General features: G+C 46.2%; 1 protein-coding gene across 1 annotated transcript in view; it reads right to left on the bottom strand.

Moving 5' to 3' along the window:
• LOC311229107 (utrophin-like) overlaps positions 1–20,019 on the bottom strand; it is a gene marked incomplete at its 3' end in the record, with an annotated part of 228,255 nt that overhangs the window by 80,857 nt on the left and 127,379 nt on the right. The window contains 5 exon segments of the mRNA XM_084315124.1: positions 7,137–7,283; positions 12,204–12,257; positions 12,259–12,309; positions 12,311–12,474; positions 14,847–14,976. Coding sequence (XP_084171250.1) covers positions 7,137–7,283; positions 12,204–12,257; positions 12,259–12,309; positions 12,311–12,474; positions 14,847–14,976 — 546 coding nt within the window.

The following is a 20,019-nucleotide window of genomic DNA, read 5'->3' as shown; positions in this document are numbered from 1 at the left end:
AGACAGGTATCGGGGGGCGAGGGCATGGAGGGACTTGTAGGTGAGGAGCAGGAGTTTGAAAGTGATGCGAAACTAGACTGGGAGCCCGTGGAGGTGGATGAGGGTGATGTGCTGCCAGGCTTGGTGTGAGTGAGAACCCTGGCAGCTGAGTTCTGAACATACTGGAGCCTGTCCAGGGCTTTGCTGGGTACCCAGAACAGGACTCCGTTGCAGTAGTCCAACCGGGTGGTGATAAATGAGTGGATCAGGGTCTCAGCCACTGAATCTGAGAGTGAGGGTCGGAGACGGGAGATGTTTTTGAGGTGGTAGAAGGCAGACTTGGTGACGGATTTGATGTGGGAGTGAAATGAAAGTGTGGAGTCGAGGGTGACGCCCAGGTTACGGACTTCGAGAGACGGGGAGATGGAACAGCAGTCAACGTGGAAGAGGAGATCTCCAACCTTCCGGAGCAGTGCCTTGGGGGCCACAACCATGAGCTCTGTCTTTTTGCTGTTGAGTTTGAGTAGTTTGGTTGACATCCAGGTTTTTATGGCGTGGAGGCAGTTGACTAAGGACTGTGGGGGGAGCTGGGATGATGGTGAGGTGCTAAGATAGAGCCGAGTATCATCAGCGTAGCAGTGAAAGTTGAGTCCGTAGTGACGTATGATCTGACCGAGGGGGAGCATGTAAATGGTGAACAGTTCAGACTGTCTACGTAAACAGTGATTTGATTCGTAAACATTTTATACTTAACAAGATTGGACAAGAGGCATTCCATGAGGGCTGATATTCAGTATACCAGCACTGACTTTTAACTAAATGCATCACTCCACCGCATAGGTATTATGATTATACTATTAATAACCGTTTATTAGGCTACATTATCGGTCATTATCATTCATACTCTTATTTCACTACCAGCAGTTGAACTAAATTCAATCGTTCACATTTGTATAAATACATTCATTTCGAGGATTGATTTGACAAACTATATTTTAATAGTTTTTTCTCTGCAATTTAATAACATTACCCTGTTTGACCAAAATCAACTCCCATAACTTCAAAAGCCATCTACTGTGGACAGTGGGTTCACCTTTCTAAATCGCTCTCTGAACCAGGAGAATAACAAGTGACCAGTGTGGCAACCCTAAGCCACCACTGGGCTTGGTGATTGAAGGGTGTTATGTGCTGGCACAATGGCTATGCTCTGCCCATATTTGGACTTCCGCTTCCAGGCACACCTGCAGCTAAGTAGGCCATCAAAACCAGCTAGCCAATCACAACGGGGTGCGCTTTTTGAGGAAAGTGAGGATATAGGGGGCAAGGAACTCACATGAGGAGCGAGGAGACACACCGGTAACAGGAAGGTAAGTGAGATAAAATGAGGACAGTAGAGTATTTGTGTTCGGTTTAAAAATAAAGCAAACTATTATTTTTGAAACTGCAACTGGTCTGTCTGTCTGTTTTATTCTGAATTGCCACACCAGACATCCCCTGAATGGCAGATTTCATTACCTATACAAAGTGTCCCAAATTACTTTTGGATTCAATCAAGTTGTGTTGCAAATTCCTTCCACAGAGATTTGGGAGAGAGACCGGGATCCAATTAGCGTCTATTGCCTTTCATCCTCAAGCTAATGGTGTTAACGACAACATCATTATCCTTATCCCAAGGAGGAACCGAGGTCAGCAGAAATTCACAAAATGTATCACCCATATTTTAACTGTATGGGATCGTCATTCCTAAAGCCAAGGTCAGCAGAAATTCACAAAATGTATCACCCATATTTTAACTGTATGGGATCATCAATTGGGGGAAAGGGTATTTAAGTATGCTGCTTCCTCTGCTTGGAGGAATCAGTTGCAAAATTATCTTTGGGAGCTGGTCTCACTGGATGCATTATTAATGACTTGGAGGCACATCTGGCTACAGCTGTTTTGACCGATTCATATATACAGTACTGTAGCCCCTGTATGAGCCTTGATGTTGATGTTTGATATTTCTGATATTTTGCAATTCTGTCATTTAGTTTAAACGTTATTGTAAATTGTTGTATTGTTCTATGATTTTATGTCTGAAACCCTGTTAATTGTGCTGTTGCTGTCTTGGCCAGGAAGCTCTTATAAAAAAAAATCTTTTAACTCAAAGAGACTTTTTTTCATTGATAAAATAACATAATAATAAAGTTTTTCCATTGATAAAATAACATGATAATAAAGTTTAATGTTATAGAAAACTCCTGTGACCCATAAGTATTTATGATTACGTCCCCTAAGCATTTCATCATTATTACCACAGGTACCACCTGGTGCATTCTGCACTGCCCATCATGCAATTAACACATTGTTAACACGTACAAGTGGAACAGTTTCACAGCCCTAGTGTAAACATCTTCCACCATTTCAAGTTCCAAAAGCAAGAAAAGCGGCAGTAGTCTGAACAGATCGACTCTCTTTGTACGTTAGCCACCACCAGTAAACATCAGTCCTGCAGTTTCCTGTGTGGATCTTAGCAACAGCAGCAGTAACAGAGGCCCTTTTGTGGTACATTTATTTAGTGGTACATTTTGACCAAGGTGTATTTTAACATTTGACAGAATGATGTCGTTTACGTATATCTATGTACCCCTCTGTTACTCATGTGAGCCACTGGCATGATGAGGACCCTGCTGGGATGAAGTACTGACCGCTGTGGTCCAGTGAGTGGATATTATTTTGCCTTCAGTGGGCCACTATCAGGAACTGAACCCACCACCCCAGCCCATTATTGAAACAGACACGCACACACACAGTTCCCTGAAACGACTTAAGATATACTCACTGGAGAGGAAGTGCTGGGAGGAGGGGCCGAAGTCTCTGTGGGCTTCCTGTAGGAGCTTCAGTCTGTCCTCCACCGCCACCTGTCGACAGAGAGACAGAGAGAGAGACAGAGAGAGAGACAGACAGACAGACAGACAGACAGAGAGACAGACATTAGACGTCTTCATTCTACACACATACAGCGCTGGCCATAGTAGAGGACCCTCACCACACCCCCTTTATACTGCAGCTGTAGTACAGACATAGAATATACTGTCTGTACAGGGCATATAGTAGTATGTATTCTTTCTATTCACAGCTATTTCACATAGTTGATTATTGTATATTGGAGCTTGTGTGTGAGTATGCGTGTGTGTGTGTGTGTGTACTAGTCCTTCGTCATGTTTACTTGTAATGCCATGTTAGTTCAAGTTTCTTTAATAGTTGTCATAGTAAAATACAGAATACTTATCCATGAAATGCTTTTTTCTGTATGATGTTATGATGATGCAAGTATTATGTTGCACAGTCACAATGTACATAATTTTGTCGACCCCGGCCCCCAGGATGAATAGCTACTGCAATGATGTGTAGCTAATTAGGGATCCTAGTAAACTAAAGAGACAGCAGGCAGGTAGGGGTTAAAACACACACAGGCCAGGGGCGGTCGGGTGGCGTAGCGGAGATTGCGCTCGTCACCAACGCAAGAGGCTGCGGTCTCGACTCCCGGAGTCAGCATTAGCCTGCGGCTTGGGCCGATCGTCATACTAACTCGTTTGGCTGAGTTAGCGGGAGGGAAGCCGGTGGGTGGTAATCTGGTCGTTGTAAACAGCGACTCCTACAGTTCGGTCAGGGCGCCTGCACACTAGCGAGGGAGGGAAATGGTGAAGGTAGTAGTGTGAGCCTCCCACGTGTTACACTTCACCAATGAGAGTCCTCGCTTGCCAGGTGAAAAGACAGCTGCTGGCTGTCTCCTATGTATCGGAGGAAGCAGCATGTGATAGACTTCAGGGCTCCCTAGACCGACCAGTGGGGGGGCACATGTGCGCAATGACCAGGAAAGGGAGGGAGGGAATTGGCGTAACGACTAAAATTGGGACGGGAGGAAAATACAGAAAAACAGGAGGAGAAAAAGTGGATAAAAAAAAAATCTGCCTGTTCCACTGACACACACACACACACATGCACACACACACAAACCCCAGTCACTCTACTAGATGTATAAGGTCTCCCTGCGCAGGGAGTCAGGAAACGGAGCCCCTGAATGGCCAAAACGGCTCATTTCCCCCCCCCTCTGCCCAGTGTCTCCTATAATGACTTATGTGGCTGGGCGCAGTCCCACAGGGGGGCAGATAGGGGGCCTCTCTGCGTCGGGGCACAGAACGATGAAAGAGCACAGTGGGACTCCGGCTGATTAGTGAAATGCTCATCTCGCGTCACACTGAGCGAGAGAAAGAGGAGGGAACAGGGATGAATGGGCGCCGGCTCGGAGCGCGCAATCTACCCGTCGGCAGTCCTCGCTCCCATTCTCAGCGGCCGCGCCCCCCTCTCGTCCTTCCGCGCAGGCGGGAGGGCCGGCGTCTCTCTCTCTCTCTCTCTCCACACGGGGAAATCAAAAAGGGCCACAAAGGGGCCAATCAGCACGTCTCTCCAGCTGCGGAGTGTCTATATATCTGCACGCGGTCATCCGTCCTGCGGTGGGGGGGGGGGGGGGGGCGGTGAGTTCAGACATCGGCTCTGCGAGACACAAAATGGGCGCGCTGCACGCTGAGAGTTTCCATGCGGGTTCCCGTGAAGGCCTCGGTCCATCTGTGTTTGTCTGGGTGTTGTGGTCCAGCTCGGCGCTATACTGTGCTACTGTCTGGCCGCGTGCCCCGAGAGTCCTGGCCGTGGTGGTGGATGGATGGAGCCGGTTGTTCAAAGACAGCTGTCCCACTTCCCACATTTCTTTGGACTCGCTCTGGGCTATTTGTGTGGAGGAGAGGGTTGGGCTCCATCCGCGTCTGAGGCTGAACGAGGAGGAGAGAGTGTCGCAGAGGAGCTGAGAACGAAAGGCGAAGAGTGATGTCCGAGGGAAATGGCGGACGGTCCTCGACTGGAGACATTCTTAGTCAACCGATAGTCGTGGATCTTTTTTTTTTTTAATCCACTTTTTCTCCCATTTTCCCAATTTCCAATTTCGTATCATCCAATTCAACCCTCCCCTGTCACGAACGCTGTTTCTTGCCTCCCACAAGCCGGCTGCAATGTGGACTAAGTCATACATAGCATAAGTCCCCTCCGGTACTTGAGGTAACAGCAGTCGCATCTTTTCACCTGCGCAGCTCGATCTCTCAGTGGCGAGGAGTAACGCGTGGGAGGCTCACGCTGCCCCCGACACTTCCTGATTGTACTGCGCAGGCGCACCAACCGACCTGTAGGAGTCGCTGTCCACAACGCCCGATCCCCACCCATCAGTTTCCCACCCCCTAATACGGCCAATGTGTATTAGTATGAACGACCAGCTAAACTGAAAGCAATGTGGAGCGCTGGGCTCGTACAGGCGAGCCCAGCGTCTCTGCATTCGTGGCGAGCGCCTTGCCCACTACGCCACGTAGCCGCCTCGATAGTCGTGGATCTTTAGCGACTAATGTCGATTTTTCTTTCTGTAAAAAATTGTGTTTGGCAAATGCCCCCATGCAGAAAGACTAGTCTAATGCGGATATGCACATATAATTATTCTCTTATTATTTTAAACTTTTCCCACTTTTTAGCCTTTTCACTCAATCAAACACTGAAAAAAATAACCCATAGAAAATGACTAATCGAATAACAAACCAACCGACCAATCAATCAACTAATCACATAAGAGGAGTCAGCCCTAGAAACAACACTGTTGAGTTTGCCCACTAACATTCACTCTTACACACAAGACGTGTGAGGGGAATTAGCCGTCTAAGTCACATACAAACCCCCCCCTACCTACCTACCTACCTCCCTCCCTCCCTCTCTCCCTCCCTCCCTCCCTCCCTCCCTCCGACGATAACAGATTTCCTCAGAGACGCCTCCCCGAGTCTTCCCCCAGGGCGTGCGATAAGCACAGTCGGGTTCCTCAGCAGATCAGAGCACGGGATCAGACAGGGGGGAGCTGGATGAGACTTGTGCGCCGCTGCCACTGATGTGAGGAGGGAATAAGCGCTGTGATGCCAGAGTGGAGTTTGGGGAGCGAGGAGAGGGGGGGGGGGGTTCAAACAGGACGGGTAAACATGCATGAGGACACAACTTACTCCCTGGCTGGTCCCCGGCTGTATATGTACTTGCTCTCTTCATATCACAGCTGTATTATGTACCACTATGCTTTGCTATATGTGAGTGAGTGAGCGAGTGAGTGAGCGAGTGAGTGAGCTAGTGAGTGAGTGAGTGAGTGAGTGAGTGAGTGAGTGAGTGAGTGAGTGTGAGAGTGAGAGTGAGAGTGAGAGTGAGTGTGAGTGTGAGAGTGAGTGAGTGTGAGAGTGAGAGTGAGAGTGAGAGTGAGAGTGAGAGTGAGTGTGAGAGAGAGAGAGAGAGAGAGAGGGAGAGAGAGAGAGAGAGAGAGAGAGAGAGAGAGAGAGAGAGAGAGAGAGAGAGAGAGAGAGAGAGAGAGAGAGAGAGAAAAATTGTGACAACCCATTTTAACATGGATTCCAATATATAATCAAATATTCTGAGGAAGATTTAAAAGGGGCAATCAATCAATTTTAAGGAGCCAATCTGATTTGGTAGCAACATACCATGCATGATAATGGAAGTAAGTGTGAGGTATGGCCCATTCTAAATTCTGTGACTAGGCAATATCCATGCTTGCCTGATATCAGACAGAAGTGTCAACTCGTTACACTCCATGTCCATCTCTAGTCTGACGCTGCCTCCACTCAAAACCCATCTCTGTGGGTCACTGGAGACCAACGTATCCTCCCCGTGGTGCTGCAATCCAGAACTGCAGCGTGACTGGCTCACAGAAATTCAGATCAAATTGTCAAACTAAATATCAAATATGAATTAAGATCCTTATTTGTCACCTAAAATGTTGTCGAGAACACATTTTTGGTGGGAAAATAGAAGGTTTTACGAGTAAGCCGCCATGTTTTTCCTGCTCCTCTCGACAACAGCTTGACGACGGCGTTAGTCCCGCCCCATGGCGCTGATTGAATAATTGCTTTTTAATTGCTTTTCTTTGTAGTTAACAAAGAGAGGCAGAGTTGATTTTGCAAAAATAAAATAAAAAATAATTTATTATTATAATTTTTTTTAACATAATCAAATTGTATTTTCATATTCGAATCCCATGCCCATCGAACGAAGCTTCGAAGTATTTAAGACAGCCCTACTCGTGTCCCCACCTGTAGTAGCTTCCACCTCATGTTGAGCTGGTCAAGTTGCCTGCAGGCGGTGGAGGACAGCTGGACGTCCAGAGGGGTCAGTTCTCCGGACAGCTCGTTGACCACGCGCACGTCCTGCCGCAGGGGGGCCACCTCCTCTCTGAACGCCTGGAGGCAACGGGACAACGTGGTCAGTCAGGTCAGTAACAAACGGGTGCCAATTAGGGATGCTCGATATTGGCTTTTTTACCGATACCGATATTGTCCAACTCTTAATTTCCGATACCGATATATGCAGCCCCCCCCCCCAAAAACGGAATAATTTCAGGAAATTAACATTACATATCTCTTGTTGTGGAATTAACACAACATTATGCATACTTTTGACAATAAATAAAATCAGAATTTGTTCTTACTTGCTTGCCTGGGTAAATAAAGGTTATAGAAATGTAAAAAATAATTTTTTTTTTTTTTTTTGAAAACAGATACGATATTTTCCGATATCACATTTTAATGCCAATATCGGCCGATAATATCGGTAGGCCGATAATATCGGACATCCCTAGTTCCAATGAAACCCAATAAAAAGAATTATCAGCGAGAGATCCTTTTTTCTTTTTTTTTACTATGTAGAACTGTTTATTGTCATAAGAATAAAAAAAACAGCATTATCAATGAGTAAGAGACAGGATTCTACCCCTCAATAACATCATCAATGAGTAAGAGACAAGACTCTACCCCTTGACAACATCATCAATGAGTAAGAGACAAGACTCTACCGATCGAAAACATCATCAATGAGTAAGAGACAAGACTCTACCCCTCAACAACATCATCAATGAGTAAGAGACAAGATTCTACCCCTCAATAACATCATCAATGGGTAAGAGACAAGACTCTACCCCCAGACAGCATCATTTCTTAAACTGGGTTAAAACGATTTCGGTTCGAGTGGCAGGGGATATACGTAACTGGGCCATATCAGTTCGTTGCACACTATTTCACATTACAGTGGGTCTACAGCTGCTGTACAATCTACAAGCCGAGATACACTATCTACACTATTATGCTTGCGGTGTTGTTCTCAGAGACGATCCGAAGGGGCCGTCCGGCAACATCAGGGAAGTTCAAGTTCAAGTTCAAGTTCTTTAATAGTTGTCATACAGAAGTACAGAATACTTTCATACAAAATGCTTCTTACTGTTACGCTCCAGAGACTGTGCTAGACAAGATAGTATCAAATAACATAATAACATAATATAGCATGAATTTAGAAGAAGAAAATGAGGTCACAGTGTTCGGTATAGACATATGTACAATGTTCTGAGTTACCATATAATATACAATACACAATACTATGCAGTGTACTAATGTACAGTACTATCTAGTGCAAAGCAGAAATGGGATGAGGTACAATTTTAGGTACAATTTGTACAAGGTGTACGAGTTGTAGTGCAATCCTTCATCCATAAATATAAAGTGTGGGGAGTGGGTGCTACAGTGTGTTTGTTTAAAGTGGGTGTGTGCTATAAGTGTGTGGAGTGGGTGCTACAGTGTGTTTGTTTAAAGTGAGTGTGTGCGTGTGGATGTGTGTGCTATGTGCGTTTGGTGGTTGTTGTTGTGTAGTGTTCATTCATTGTTCGTTTAGCAGCCTGATGGCCTGGGGATAGAAGCTTCTTCTGAGTCTTTCTGTGCTCGCCTTGAGACTCCTGTATCGCTTGCCTGACCGCAGCAGTTCAAAGAGGCAGTTGTTCGGGTGACTGGAGTCTTTAATGATTCTCTTAGCCTTGCCCTTGCAACGCTTGTAGTAAATGTTCTGGAGGGTGGGGAGCCCCCCTCCAATTGTGCGTTCGGCTGAACGTGTCACTCTTTGTAGTCTGCTTTGGTCTTGTGCAGTGCTATTCCCAAACCAGGAGGTGATGTTGCCGGTCAAGATGCTCTCTATTGTACATGAGTAGAAGTTCTTAAGGATCTTCTGGCTGACTTGGAACTTCCTTAGGCGCCTGAGGAAGTAGAGGCGTTGTCGTGCCTTCTTCACAACACTGTTAATGTGTGTGGTCCATGTCAAGTCCTCGGATATGTAGGCTCCGAGGTACTTAAAGCTGTTGACTCTCTCAACCGGTGCCCCGTCGATGCTGAGGGGGCTGTAGTCCTTGACCCCCGACCTCCTGAAGTCCACAATCATCTCCTTTGTTTTGCTGACGTTCAGGGAGAGGCTGTTTTCCTGGCACCATCCCGCCAGGACCTTGACCTCTTCCAGAAGAAAGGTACTCACAAAATGGATCACGATTCGACATTATTGAAGACTCCCGTGACTGGAGTACTTATGGTTACTTCCCCCCTAACCTAAGCACTTCGTCATTCATTTAATTTCTATGACCGCTACATTTTGCTAATATATTTTCCACTTGCATTAATTGCGATTAATCACCGACAATCATGCAAATTACATCTTTAAAAAAAGTTTTTTTTTTTATCATTTGACACAGTGCTATGTGTATGTCATCAGGACTACATAGCAATGTTTTACCATACATTCCTGACTTTTAGTGCAACTCTCAAGACGTACCTTTCCAAACTTTGCAGATCTACGTAGGAACACTGCATGCTACGGTGAAGCATGACCCCTTTCTGGGAGTCAGCCCAACAACCCCACCCTCTACCATTACTATTACTCCTCCTACTATTACTATTACTCCTCCTACTACTACTCCTACTATTACTCATCTACTACTCTACTCCTACTATTACTCCTCCTACTACTACTACTACTATTACTCCTCCTACTACTACTCCTACTATTACTATTACTCCTCCTACTACTACTACTACTATTACTCCTCCTACTCCTACTATTACTATGACTCCTCCTACTATTACTATTACTCCTCCTACTACTACTATTACTCCTCCTACAACTACTACTATTACTCCTCCTACTACTACTATTACTCCTCCTACTACTACTATTACTCCTCCTACTACTACTATTACTCCTCCTCCTACTATTACTCCTCCTCCTACTATTACTCCTCCTCCTACTACTACTATTACTCCTCCTCCTACTACTACTATTACTCCTCCTACTACTACTACTATTACTCCTCCTACTACTACTATTACTCCTCCTCCTACTACTACTACTACTATTACTCCTCCTACTACTCCTACTATTACTCCTCCTACTACTACTACTATTACTCCTCCTACTCCTACTATTACTCCTCCTACTACTCCTCCTCCTCCTCCTACTATTACTATTACTCCTCCTACTATTACTATTACTCCTCCTACTACTACTATTACTCCTCCTACAACTACTACTACTATTACTCCTCCTACAACTACTACTACTATTACTCCTCCTACCATGGCCGCCTAGTTATAGTTGAAAGTGGGGGTGCAAGATTTTTTTGTATTCTTTTTTTTTCTTCCCTTTTTTTTTGTTTTTTTTTTTGTTTTGCGCAAGGGGTGGTTTGGAGGGGGTCCGGCACGACCCCCTCCACGGCAGATTTTTTAACATTTAATGAACACCTGTATGTGCAATTTCCTGCAATATAGAGCCTTCAATCTTGACCAAAATAAAGCTGCTCTTTTCACTATAAAACTCAGTTTATATAGCTATAATAATAATAACTTCACTGCGAGGGCTCTTTTAGCTAACGCTAGCTAGGCACGTATGATAGCCAATTACTATTATAATAATAATAATAATAACTTTCCCATCCTCCCAAAGCCCCTCCGGCCCCGTTCACATCCGCAGCACCAACAACAACAACAACTAATTGACGCTATCAATAGCCCCAGTGAGCGCGGCGGCTGAATGAATGAATGAAAACTTTATTTAACAGATTGCAGAATGGGTACAATACAGTACGGCTCAATACACACAATTGTTAAGGCGATGCAGACCAGAGAAAGACGTTTGTCTTGTTTACATCAGGGTCCCCTTTCGTGACTGTGCTGCACCGAGTGAATCCACAGTCACTTGCTCTCAATGGGAAACCAACCTAGATTTACCATGAAGGACTGGTTCTTGCCGAACCGTTCGTTATACAAGTATCACAGAGACATTACAAAGGTGCTCACAGTTGCACGAGGGGTTCGCACAGAGATACGGGATGGTTTGAAAGCTCGGCGTTGCTAATAAATATTTTTAATATTTTTTTATAAACTGCTCAAAGCGGCATTATTTCCGCCGTTGGGTGATCACAGCGCCTGCGCACCATCCGTATCTCTGGATTCACCATACGAGAAATATTCAGTTTCAATCTGTTTGCGCATTTAGTATACAGTCACAGTGTTCGACTTACATGATGATTTGCTCCATTTTGATGTAAACGCCGAAGAATAATCCAGTCACAAATGTTATCCAATATCCAGCCTGAATTTTTCAAGGGCTTTCGAAAAAGCCGCCTCCCCCAACATGTCGTATACGTCATGCCGACGAAACCGTGGCCCGTGGGCACTGGATCAAACCATTAAAGTGGGGGGTCACACAATCTTTGGAAACTTAAAAACTTGCTATTAAGTGTCATTGCGTATTATTAATTTGATTGAAATTACTTAGTTATGGTTAGATTTATATATGGGGGGGGGGGGGGTATATCATATTTTTCATATGATCAAAAAGTGGGGGAGCAAAACCAGCGTTTGCCCCCCCATGTTCAATAGTCGTAGAGCACCCGCTCCGCGTGCTCTATTGCGCAGGTGTCTATGCCTCCTACTACTATTACTCCTCCTACTACTACTATTACTCCTCCTACTACTACTACTATTACTCCTCCTACTACTACTACTATTACTCTCCTCCTACTACTACTATTACTCCTCCTCCTACTACTACTACTACTACTACTACTACTATTACTCCTCCTCCTACTACTATTACTCCTCCCTACTCCTACTACTATTACTCATCCTACCATTACTACTCATCCTACCATTACTACTCATCCTACCATTACTACTCATCCTACCATTACTCCTCCTCCTACCATTCCTCCTCCTCCTCCTCCTCCTCCTCCTCCTCCTCCTCCTCCTCCTCCTCCTCCTCCTCCTCCTCCTCCTCCTCCTCCTCCTCCTCACCGTAGTCTTCTCGATGTGGTCCTGCAGGGAGTCGATCAGCAGGTCCCCGACGGGCTTGCCAGTCGGCCTTGGCCTCCTCTGCCCGGGTGAGCCTCAGGTCCAGCTGGGTCCATGGAGCTCTGCAGCTCCTGCAGCCTCTCCAGGGCCTGCTCCACCTGGCTCCGCCAGCCCACCACGAGGCCCTGCAGCCGATCCCAGCGCTCACGCACCTCCCCCGTCTGCTTGCGGATGGCGCGGGCCACCCCGCGGGCTTTCTCCTCCGGGGTCGTGTCTGCGGGGGGGGGGGGGCGAGGGATGGGAGGGAGGGAGGGAGGGAGGAAAGAGGACAAAATAGAAAGAGAAGGAGGGAAAGACGAGGGAGCGTGGAGGAAAGGAGACAAATGGAGAGAGGGATGAAAGTAAGGAAGAAGAGAGGGAAAGACAGAGAGAAAGAGAGAGAGAAAGTGAGAAGAGAGAAAAAAGAAAGAAAGAGAAAAGAAAAGAAAGAGAAAAAAAAGAGAAAAAGTGAAAGAGAAGGGAAGGGAATAACGAGAGACAGTTTGGAGGATGAAATGAGGAGGAAGGAAAGCAGGAGGGAAGATAAGAGGGAGGAGAAGAGAGGGAAGGGATGATGAGGGTGTCGGGGCAGGAGAAGATGAGGACAGTAGCAGGGTCAAATGTCGCATATCAAAGTGGAGAGATGGAGAGAGAGAGACACACACAGTGGGAACATGAGACAAACATGAGGGGTTGTGATTGGATAGAATTTATATTCTAAAATTCTAAATCACTATGACTATGCTGCGTCCTCCCTTTACCCCTCACCCCCTCTCTCTTCCTTTCTCTCTCTCTCCCTTTCTCTTTCTCTTTCTTGTATGTACACAGCAGGGTCTGTATTTCTGCACGACAGAGATAGCGCCAGATCGCAGGCCTCTCTTTGATAATGTAGCACAACAAAACGGAAAAGGGGAGGTCATCCCGTTCGACAGACTCACGCTCAGGGGTAGACAAAGATTCGCCAAGACAGAATTAAGCCGATCAAACCTTTTTTTATCACAGATCCCAGATCAATGTAACCTCTTAGAAGTCCCACCGCACTCCTACCAAACGACACGCTGTTCCACCATCTCCGTTCTTTAAAAATCAGCCTTTATCTATTATACACCCGGCCGATACTTATACACCCGGCCGATACTGTTTTGATGCCTGCATCAAAGATCGTACGACAAGCCAATCGGCCTCCGCTGTGAAGCCTTGCCACACCCTGTACTACACAGTCTCTCTAGGGTTTGTTCAATTATTCACATGACGGGTGGGGGGGGGGGGGGGGGGGGGGGGGGGGCGCTGACGTACGTGGCTTCCACTGCACTTATCGGGGGCTGAGCGGAGAGAGGCCCAGAGACTGGACGCCAAATGAGAGCTGATGCTTGTTTAATACTAGGGTGCATTGTAACATCGGCGTGATCGCCAGTTCAGAGTGTTGTTGGCGCTTGGCGGGGGGGTATTTCAGTGCCACTCATTTTAACAAGTGCAACTCACAGCTGTGGTCGCGTACGCTCATGCATCCACACGTGCACTCACACGTGCACTCACACACACACACAGCCAGATGTCAGCCTCCTAGGGCGAAGACTGTGGTGGCTAGAGGGAGGGGACACTTTCGTGGAGCAACAGCCAACAGAGCGAGCTACAGAGCTGCTGGTCGCAACTAATAAACTAACGGAACGTAGGCCAAATGCGTCCACATTTTTATAGGATTCTACCACATTTTCATAACAATAGCACCCTGCGCAGTTTTCATTGAGGTTTCTTACAAATTAACGATGCTTTATCTTGTCCTTTATATGCCGATTATCATTAGAATCTTAAATTGTACCATATGTCCCCCTTTAGACAACATATGTAACGCTACCAGCGCACTTTTGTTAAGATAATTAGTTGGCCATTCTCCGTCGCTATACCGAGGTTGCGGTAATAGTTTAACGCTGTTCAGATCACGTCGGAGAATATAGACACATCCCAGTGACCTGCGACCTGTGCTAACGCTCTTGGGAAATGCAGTGTTGTAGTTTTCAGCCTTTAATTTTAAACCAATGCTGCCATCGACTGACAACAAAAAAGTGTTGTCTAATCGTCACCTTGAGAGCTACTTCCGTATACAGCGCCGCCCCAAACCCATTCTAGAGATTCCCACTTTTTGCTGGGAGTGGGGCGTGGCCGTATTTGGTCCCAGACAATAAGAGTGGCTGCAATTGGTCACCGTGACGTTACTAAACTGTTTCTACTATCATGCACTCTTCCACTAAATAATCTTCCTTGCCTCTATTACTACCTACCATACAAATATGTCTCTGCTACTATGCACTCAACACTGCAGCGCCCACGTTTCAACACTGTTTGATGAACATCGTTACCCAGCTGATAGAGTTGTACCCTTCCTGCTGACTTGTCGTACAGAACTTGTAAGTCGTTTTGGATAAAAGCGTCAGCTAAATGAATGTAAATGTAATAATAAACCCAACATCCGTTCATGCTATGAGTTGTAGTCATAATGGCGCTGTAGCAACTAGGCAAACGTCACTTCAGTTTGTGGGTAATATCGAGGAAAAGAAGAACGACCGACTCCACGTTTGGCTCTGGGGCCGTGTGAGAGAGTGGACTGACCGGTCTTGGGCTGCAGGTTCTTGCGTGGTTCTCCGGGACCCTCGATGGGCTGGTCGGCGAGAAACATCCGGGCCTGGTCCAGAGTACTGACCACACTGTGCTCACGTTCCTTCAGCTCAGAGTGCAGGGCCTGCAGGGACACATGGAGACGGGTCTGTTCAGACTAGACGACTCGGCTGGTCTCTCGGTTACACAGCAAAAAAATGTATTGCATACATACGTACTATACAGATTTCATGATTTCATTTTTATAAACTTCAGACCTGTACTACAGAAGAACCGTTATGTTTTCCAGCTCCTACCTCTCAGCTGAAAAAACAGGCATCTGGCAACAAGTCAACACAAAAGTAAGGAGCAAATATTCCGTTCAAACCTCTGTTTTCTCTTTATTGTGTAAGAAACGTCAGAATGTTACCTTTCAAAAGAGACCAGACTCATGCATGTGCTATGAATATAAAGTATAATAAATGGCCAATTACTTTGGGTATGCAATCGACAGGCGTTTGCTGGACTGTTCGGGGGTTAAATGAGGGTTGCCGTTCAATTTCAATTGCTCAATGACACATTTTATCCACATTTGACACATATATATTTAAATCGCCCCCCCAGAATAGGATCATCTAACTCCTCAAGTGTCTTCAAGCACACATTTTTATCCAGATGGCAAAACTCGGCTGTGTGACTGAGTTATCCCGTCATAATAGAATCTATAACAACGAACTCAGAATGAACCCAGTGTGTTCAGATCACTACCCACCAACACCCCCCCGGGGAAAAATCTACTTATCTGCCAATTCTACAAATCAACTCCCGGCGACCGTTTGATAGGAACATACACCATAACATAGTTGTTTCTAGTCTCATGTAAATAAACCTCTCCCACATCCAATTAGGCTGACAGCCGCAATAGCACAACAAGCGCCCATCCTCCTTTATTGAAGGATGGAACGAGGGAACAGGGAGTCAGAGAAAAACAGAGTGAGAGAGATAATAGAGAGAGAAGAGAGAGAGAGAGAGAGAGAGAGAGAGAAGGTGAAATGAGACGTTTCCTTCTGGTCCACACAGAATAGTAGGCCTGGTAGAGCAGCACCCTGTACGCCACAAGCCACGCAGGCACCCGGGGCGTTACACCATCAGGTATAGGCAGCACCGCAATTGACCTATCACAAACCCCGCCCTCTTTTCTTAATTCTCCAATCACAACTGTTTGCTTGAGGTACATCCATACGCAACAGTCCACAGTAGGGGTGGACGGTATAAACGGTATAAACGGTATTAATTTGCTCTACGGTATGGATTTTGACTATACCTTGTAACCGGTAGAGCAGCTCTAAAATAGCAATGACGTCATGTAACCACAGCGCGACTATTTCACTCGCATTTGCCCCTAAAAATATAGAATTAGTCATAGATAATAGATATGTGCAAACTGGAAAAAGTTATTTAGGAGGCTTCGCGCAGTGGGCGTGTCAACACGCAATTGTCATTTCATAATAAACACATATCACCGCGGCGCACAGCAAGTTTCAATTTCAGTTCCTGGCATTTTTAACCAGTGGAGAAAGGTAAGAGATTTCCCTCGTTTTTTCTTATATGAATTATTCTACGTTAATAAAACATACCTGGTGATCAACTACAGTTTGCTGTGAACATTATGATACGTGTGTAGTGTTCTGATAACTACGACTGGGCAGCGGGGCTGGATGCTGGATTTTGCGAGAAGCATATGCAGCTGCAGAGCCGCAGAATCCACCATAACCCACCCATCTGTACCGGCACAGTGCAGTACTCCAATTCAGCCATTGGCAATTCAGCCGTTGGGTGGGGGGCGCTGTTGAGCCGGGCCTGTGACCGGACCTGAAAGCGCCCCTACTCTGCGGCTCTGCAGTTGCATACTATTAGGATTCGTTGGGAGCAGCACGGAGTCTCGACTCGGGACTTATTTTATTTGGAATATAATGACTGTATACGCAAAAGTAGCCTAGTTTTAAGTTAAAATATTATAAATCTACATGCCTTGAGGATGTCATTATTTATATAGCCTGCCTATCAGGCAAAAAAAATTATTCTAACGGAAACACTGATACCGTGATATATACCGTTACCGTCTATGCTTCAAATTATACCGTGATATAAATTTTAGACCATACCGTCCACCCCTAGTCCACAGTCACACATACATCTGCTCTCGGCATGTGCATGTATACCGGTACATGCAAGCCCACACACACACCCATACACAAGTCCACATTCACACACACACGTCGGCACACTGTGCTTTGCACGCGTGCACACAATCGACTGAAGAATTGGAGGGCCACTTTTTAACACACTCCTCGTCGATGACACAAACAGGATAACCAATAAAAAATAGAGTGGATCGGACAGCGAGAGAGAGAGAGACACGGAGACAGCATGTAACTGTGTAATTATTCTCGTTTAATATAAGCAGGACCCACGAGGATGTGCGATGCCTATCGGAGTATGTGATTGCTTTGTGAGCGGGCGATGTCGTCGGGAGGCGCTACGAGGCAGCTCCATTAGGTGGGAGGGCCCGCATTCACACACGACCCCTCGCTGATCAGACAAGGATGCGCCCCCTAGAAAATTGCGAGATCGTTCACTCTTTCGGGGGGGAGACGGATGACTACACGCTAAGGGTTGAGTGGGATGGATTCCGGCCGGCTGATTCCATTTGAGATTATGACCGATTTTACGAAATCTGTGTTCTCTTTCTACTCTGTAATTGAAAACCCTGCGAGGTGAAGGAAGAAAATATGAAATAAAAACAAGATCCGTTTTAGAGGCGGGGTGGCGTCTTCCTGTCCAATTGAAGGTTAAAGACTCGATTCACCTTTAAAAACAATTTGAGAAGTGTTTGTCCCTCCGGTAGCTTCTCCTAATAACACATAAAGCTCAGGCGGCTGCGCTGGATGTTACACACAGAGACGATGAGCCTCCCGCTGAACTGGAATTAAATCACCCCCCCCCCCCCCCCCCCCCGCTAATGAATGGTGAGATGGAATGGGCAGAGAGATAGGGGTGGAATGGGGGGAGATAGAGGAGAGGAATGGAGGTGTGCAGGAGGGGGGGAGATATCAAGAGTCATGGGTGGAGAGACAGAGAGAAGGTGATAGTGGAGAGAGAGAGAGAGAGAGAGAGAGAACAAGAGAGGGAGAGAGAAGATGATAGTGGAGAGAGAGAGGTGGAGAGAGAGATGAGAGAGAGAGAGAGAGAGAGAGAGAGAGAGAGAGAGAGAGAGAGAGAGAGAGAGAGAGAGAGAGAGAGGAGAAGATGATACAGTAGTGGAGGGAGAGAGAGAAAGAGAAAAGCAGAGAGAAAGAGAAAAGCAGAGAGAAAGAGGCAGATAACTTATCTTGAGACAAGTCAAGAGTTCATTTATAAATTGAATAAAACCATCAGATAATGTAAATAAATAAAATGAAGATGATAGTGGAGAGAGAGGGAGAGGAGAAGATGATAGTGTGGAGAAAAAAGACGATAGTGTAGAGGAGAGAGAGAGAGAGAGAGAGAGAGAGAGAGAGAGAGAGAGAGAGAGAGGAGATGATATTGGAGAGATAGAGAGAAAAGACAACGATAGTGTGTGGAGAGAGGGGGAAAGAGGTAGAGAACGTATCTTGAGACAAGCCAAGGGTTTATTTGAATAAAACCATCAGATAATGTAAATGTAAATAAAACTGCATCTTCCAAAATGTTGGTGCAGAGCCTGAAAGCTTATAATGTGTTTTTGAGTCTAATAGCTTAACGGCTTGGAGTGTGCGAGTGTGAGTGTGAGTGTGTGCGAGTGTGCGTGTGTGTGTGTGTGTGCGCGTGTGCATGTGCGCGTGTGCGTGTGTGAGCGTGTGTGTGTGTGTGTGAGTGTGAGTGTGAGTGTGCGTGCGTGTGAGTGTGAGTGTGCGTGTGTGTGTGTGCGCGAGTGTGCGTGTGTGTGTGCGTGTGCGTGTGTGCGTGTGTGCGTGTGAGTGTGTGCGTGTGTGTGTGTGTCACGGCGCACATCCTCCTCAGAGCCACTCCTGGATTTCACTACAAGCAGACCAGCCGAGGCCAAAAGACAACTGTAACCATGGCAACGTGCACGGCACCACGTTCCCGGCGCCTCCTCTATCCGCCGCCGTGCCTATCTGTCAACGCCACCCCCCCCCCCCCCCCCCCCGGGAGCCTCCCGGAACCTCTGACAGGACGACGCCGACGTCAAAAGTCTAGTCGTCACGGCGGTAAAGAGAAGAGAAGGAGAGAAAAGTTCCCAAAGTTCACCGTGTCACAGCGACGGAGAGAGCACTGAAGAAAAATAAAGGCCCTCGGAGACCGTTTGTGTGTGTGCACATGTGTGTGTGTATGTATGCGTGTGTACTGTATGTGTGTGTGTGTGTGTGTGTACTGTATGTGCGTGTGTGTGTATGGGGTCGGGCCCTGGCTGTGGTGAATTAGAGATAAGGGGAACAGCAGAGCAACACAACTATTCTCTACTCTACTTCTACCTCCTATACTACCTCTCCTACTGTACCTCTTCTACCTCCTCTTAGGGCTGTCCCCGACTAAGGATTTTGGACAGTCGACTATGATTGGCCAAAATGTGCCGTCAGTCGACTATTAGTAAAAAAAAATATATATATATATATATATTTTTTTTTATTTTATCATTCCATTTGGGCTGTGGGGGGTGCTTCATGTCTGAAGGAGTCGACTGAAGGCTTCTTGTCCTCTGCAAAAGCATGCAATTGGTCCACTGATGGATACATCTTGATATTTGTCTAGTCTAGTGTGTTCATTAGAAAGAGGGTGAAATCCTCTTTCAGTGCCTCTGTGCCTGTTTTCGTAGGCAGTTAGCCTCTGGTATGCGTGCCATTAGCGTTAGCAACGCTTCTAGGCCTCTTTTCTTTTGGAAAGAATGATAAAAAAGATAAAAAAGATATTATAGTATATTTTTTTTTTTTTTTACTAAGAGGTTGGCAGTAGACTACGGCTCCTTTCAACCGATTAGTCGACTAATCAACTAATAGGGGTCAGCCCTACCTCCTCTCCTACCTCTCCTACCTCTTCCACCTCCCCTACCTTTACTACCTCTCCTACATATTCTACCTCTTTTACCTCTCCTACCTTTACTACCCTATTCTACCTTCTCCCATCATCTCCCTCTCTCCTCCTCGCCTCT

The sequence above is a fragment of the Notolepis coatsorum genome, assembly GCF_963971535.1.
Source record: "Notolepis coatsorum genome assembly, chromosome: 5".
In the NCBI taxonomy this organism is placed as follows: domain Eukaryota; kingdom Metazoa; phylum Chordata; class Actinopteri; order Aulopiformes; family Paralepididae; genus Notolepis; species Notolepis coatsorum.
Note: the sequence above shows the minus strand (reverse complement) of the source record. Positions and strands in the feature narration are given on the sequence as shown.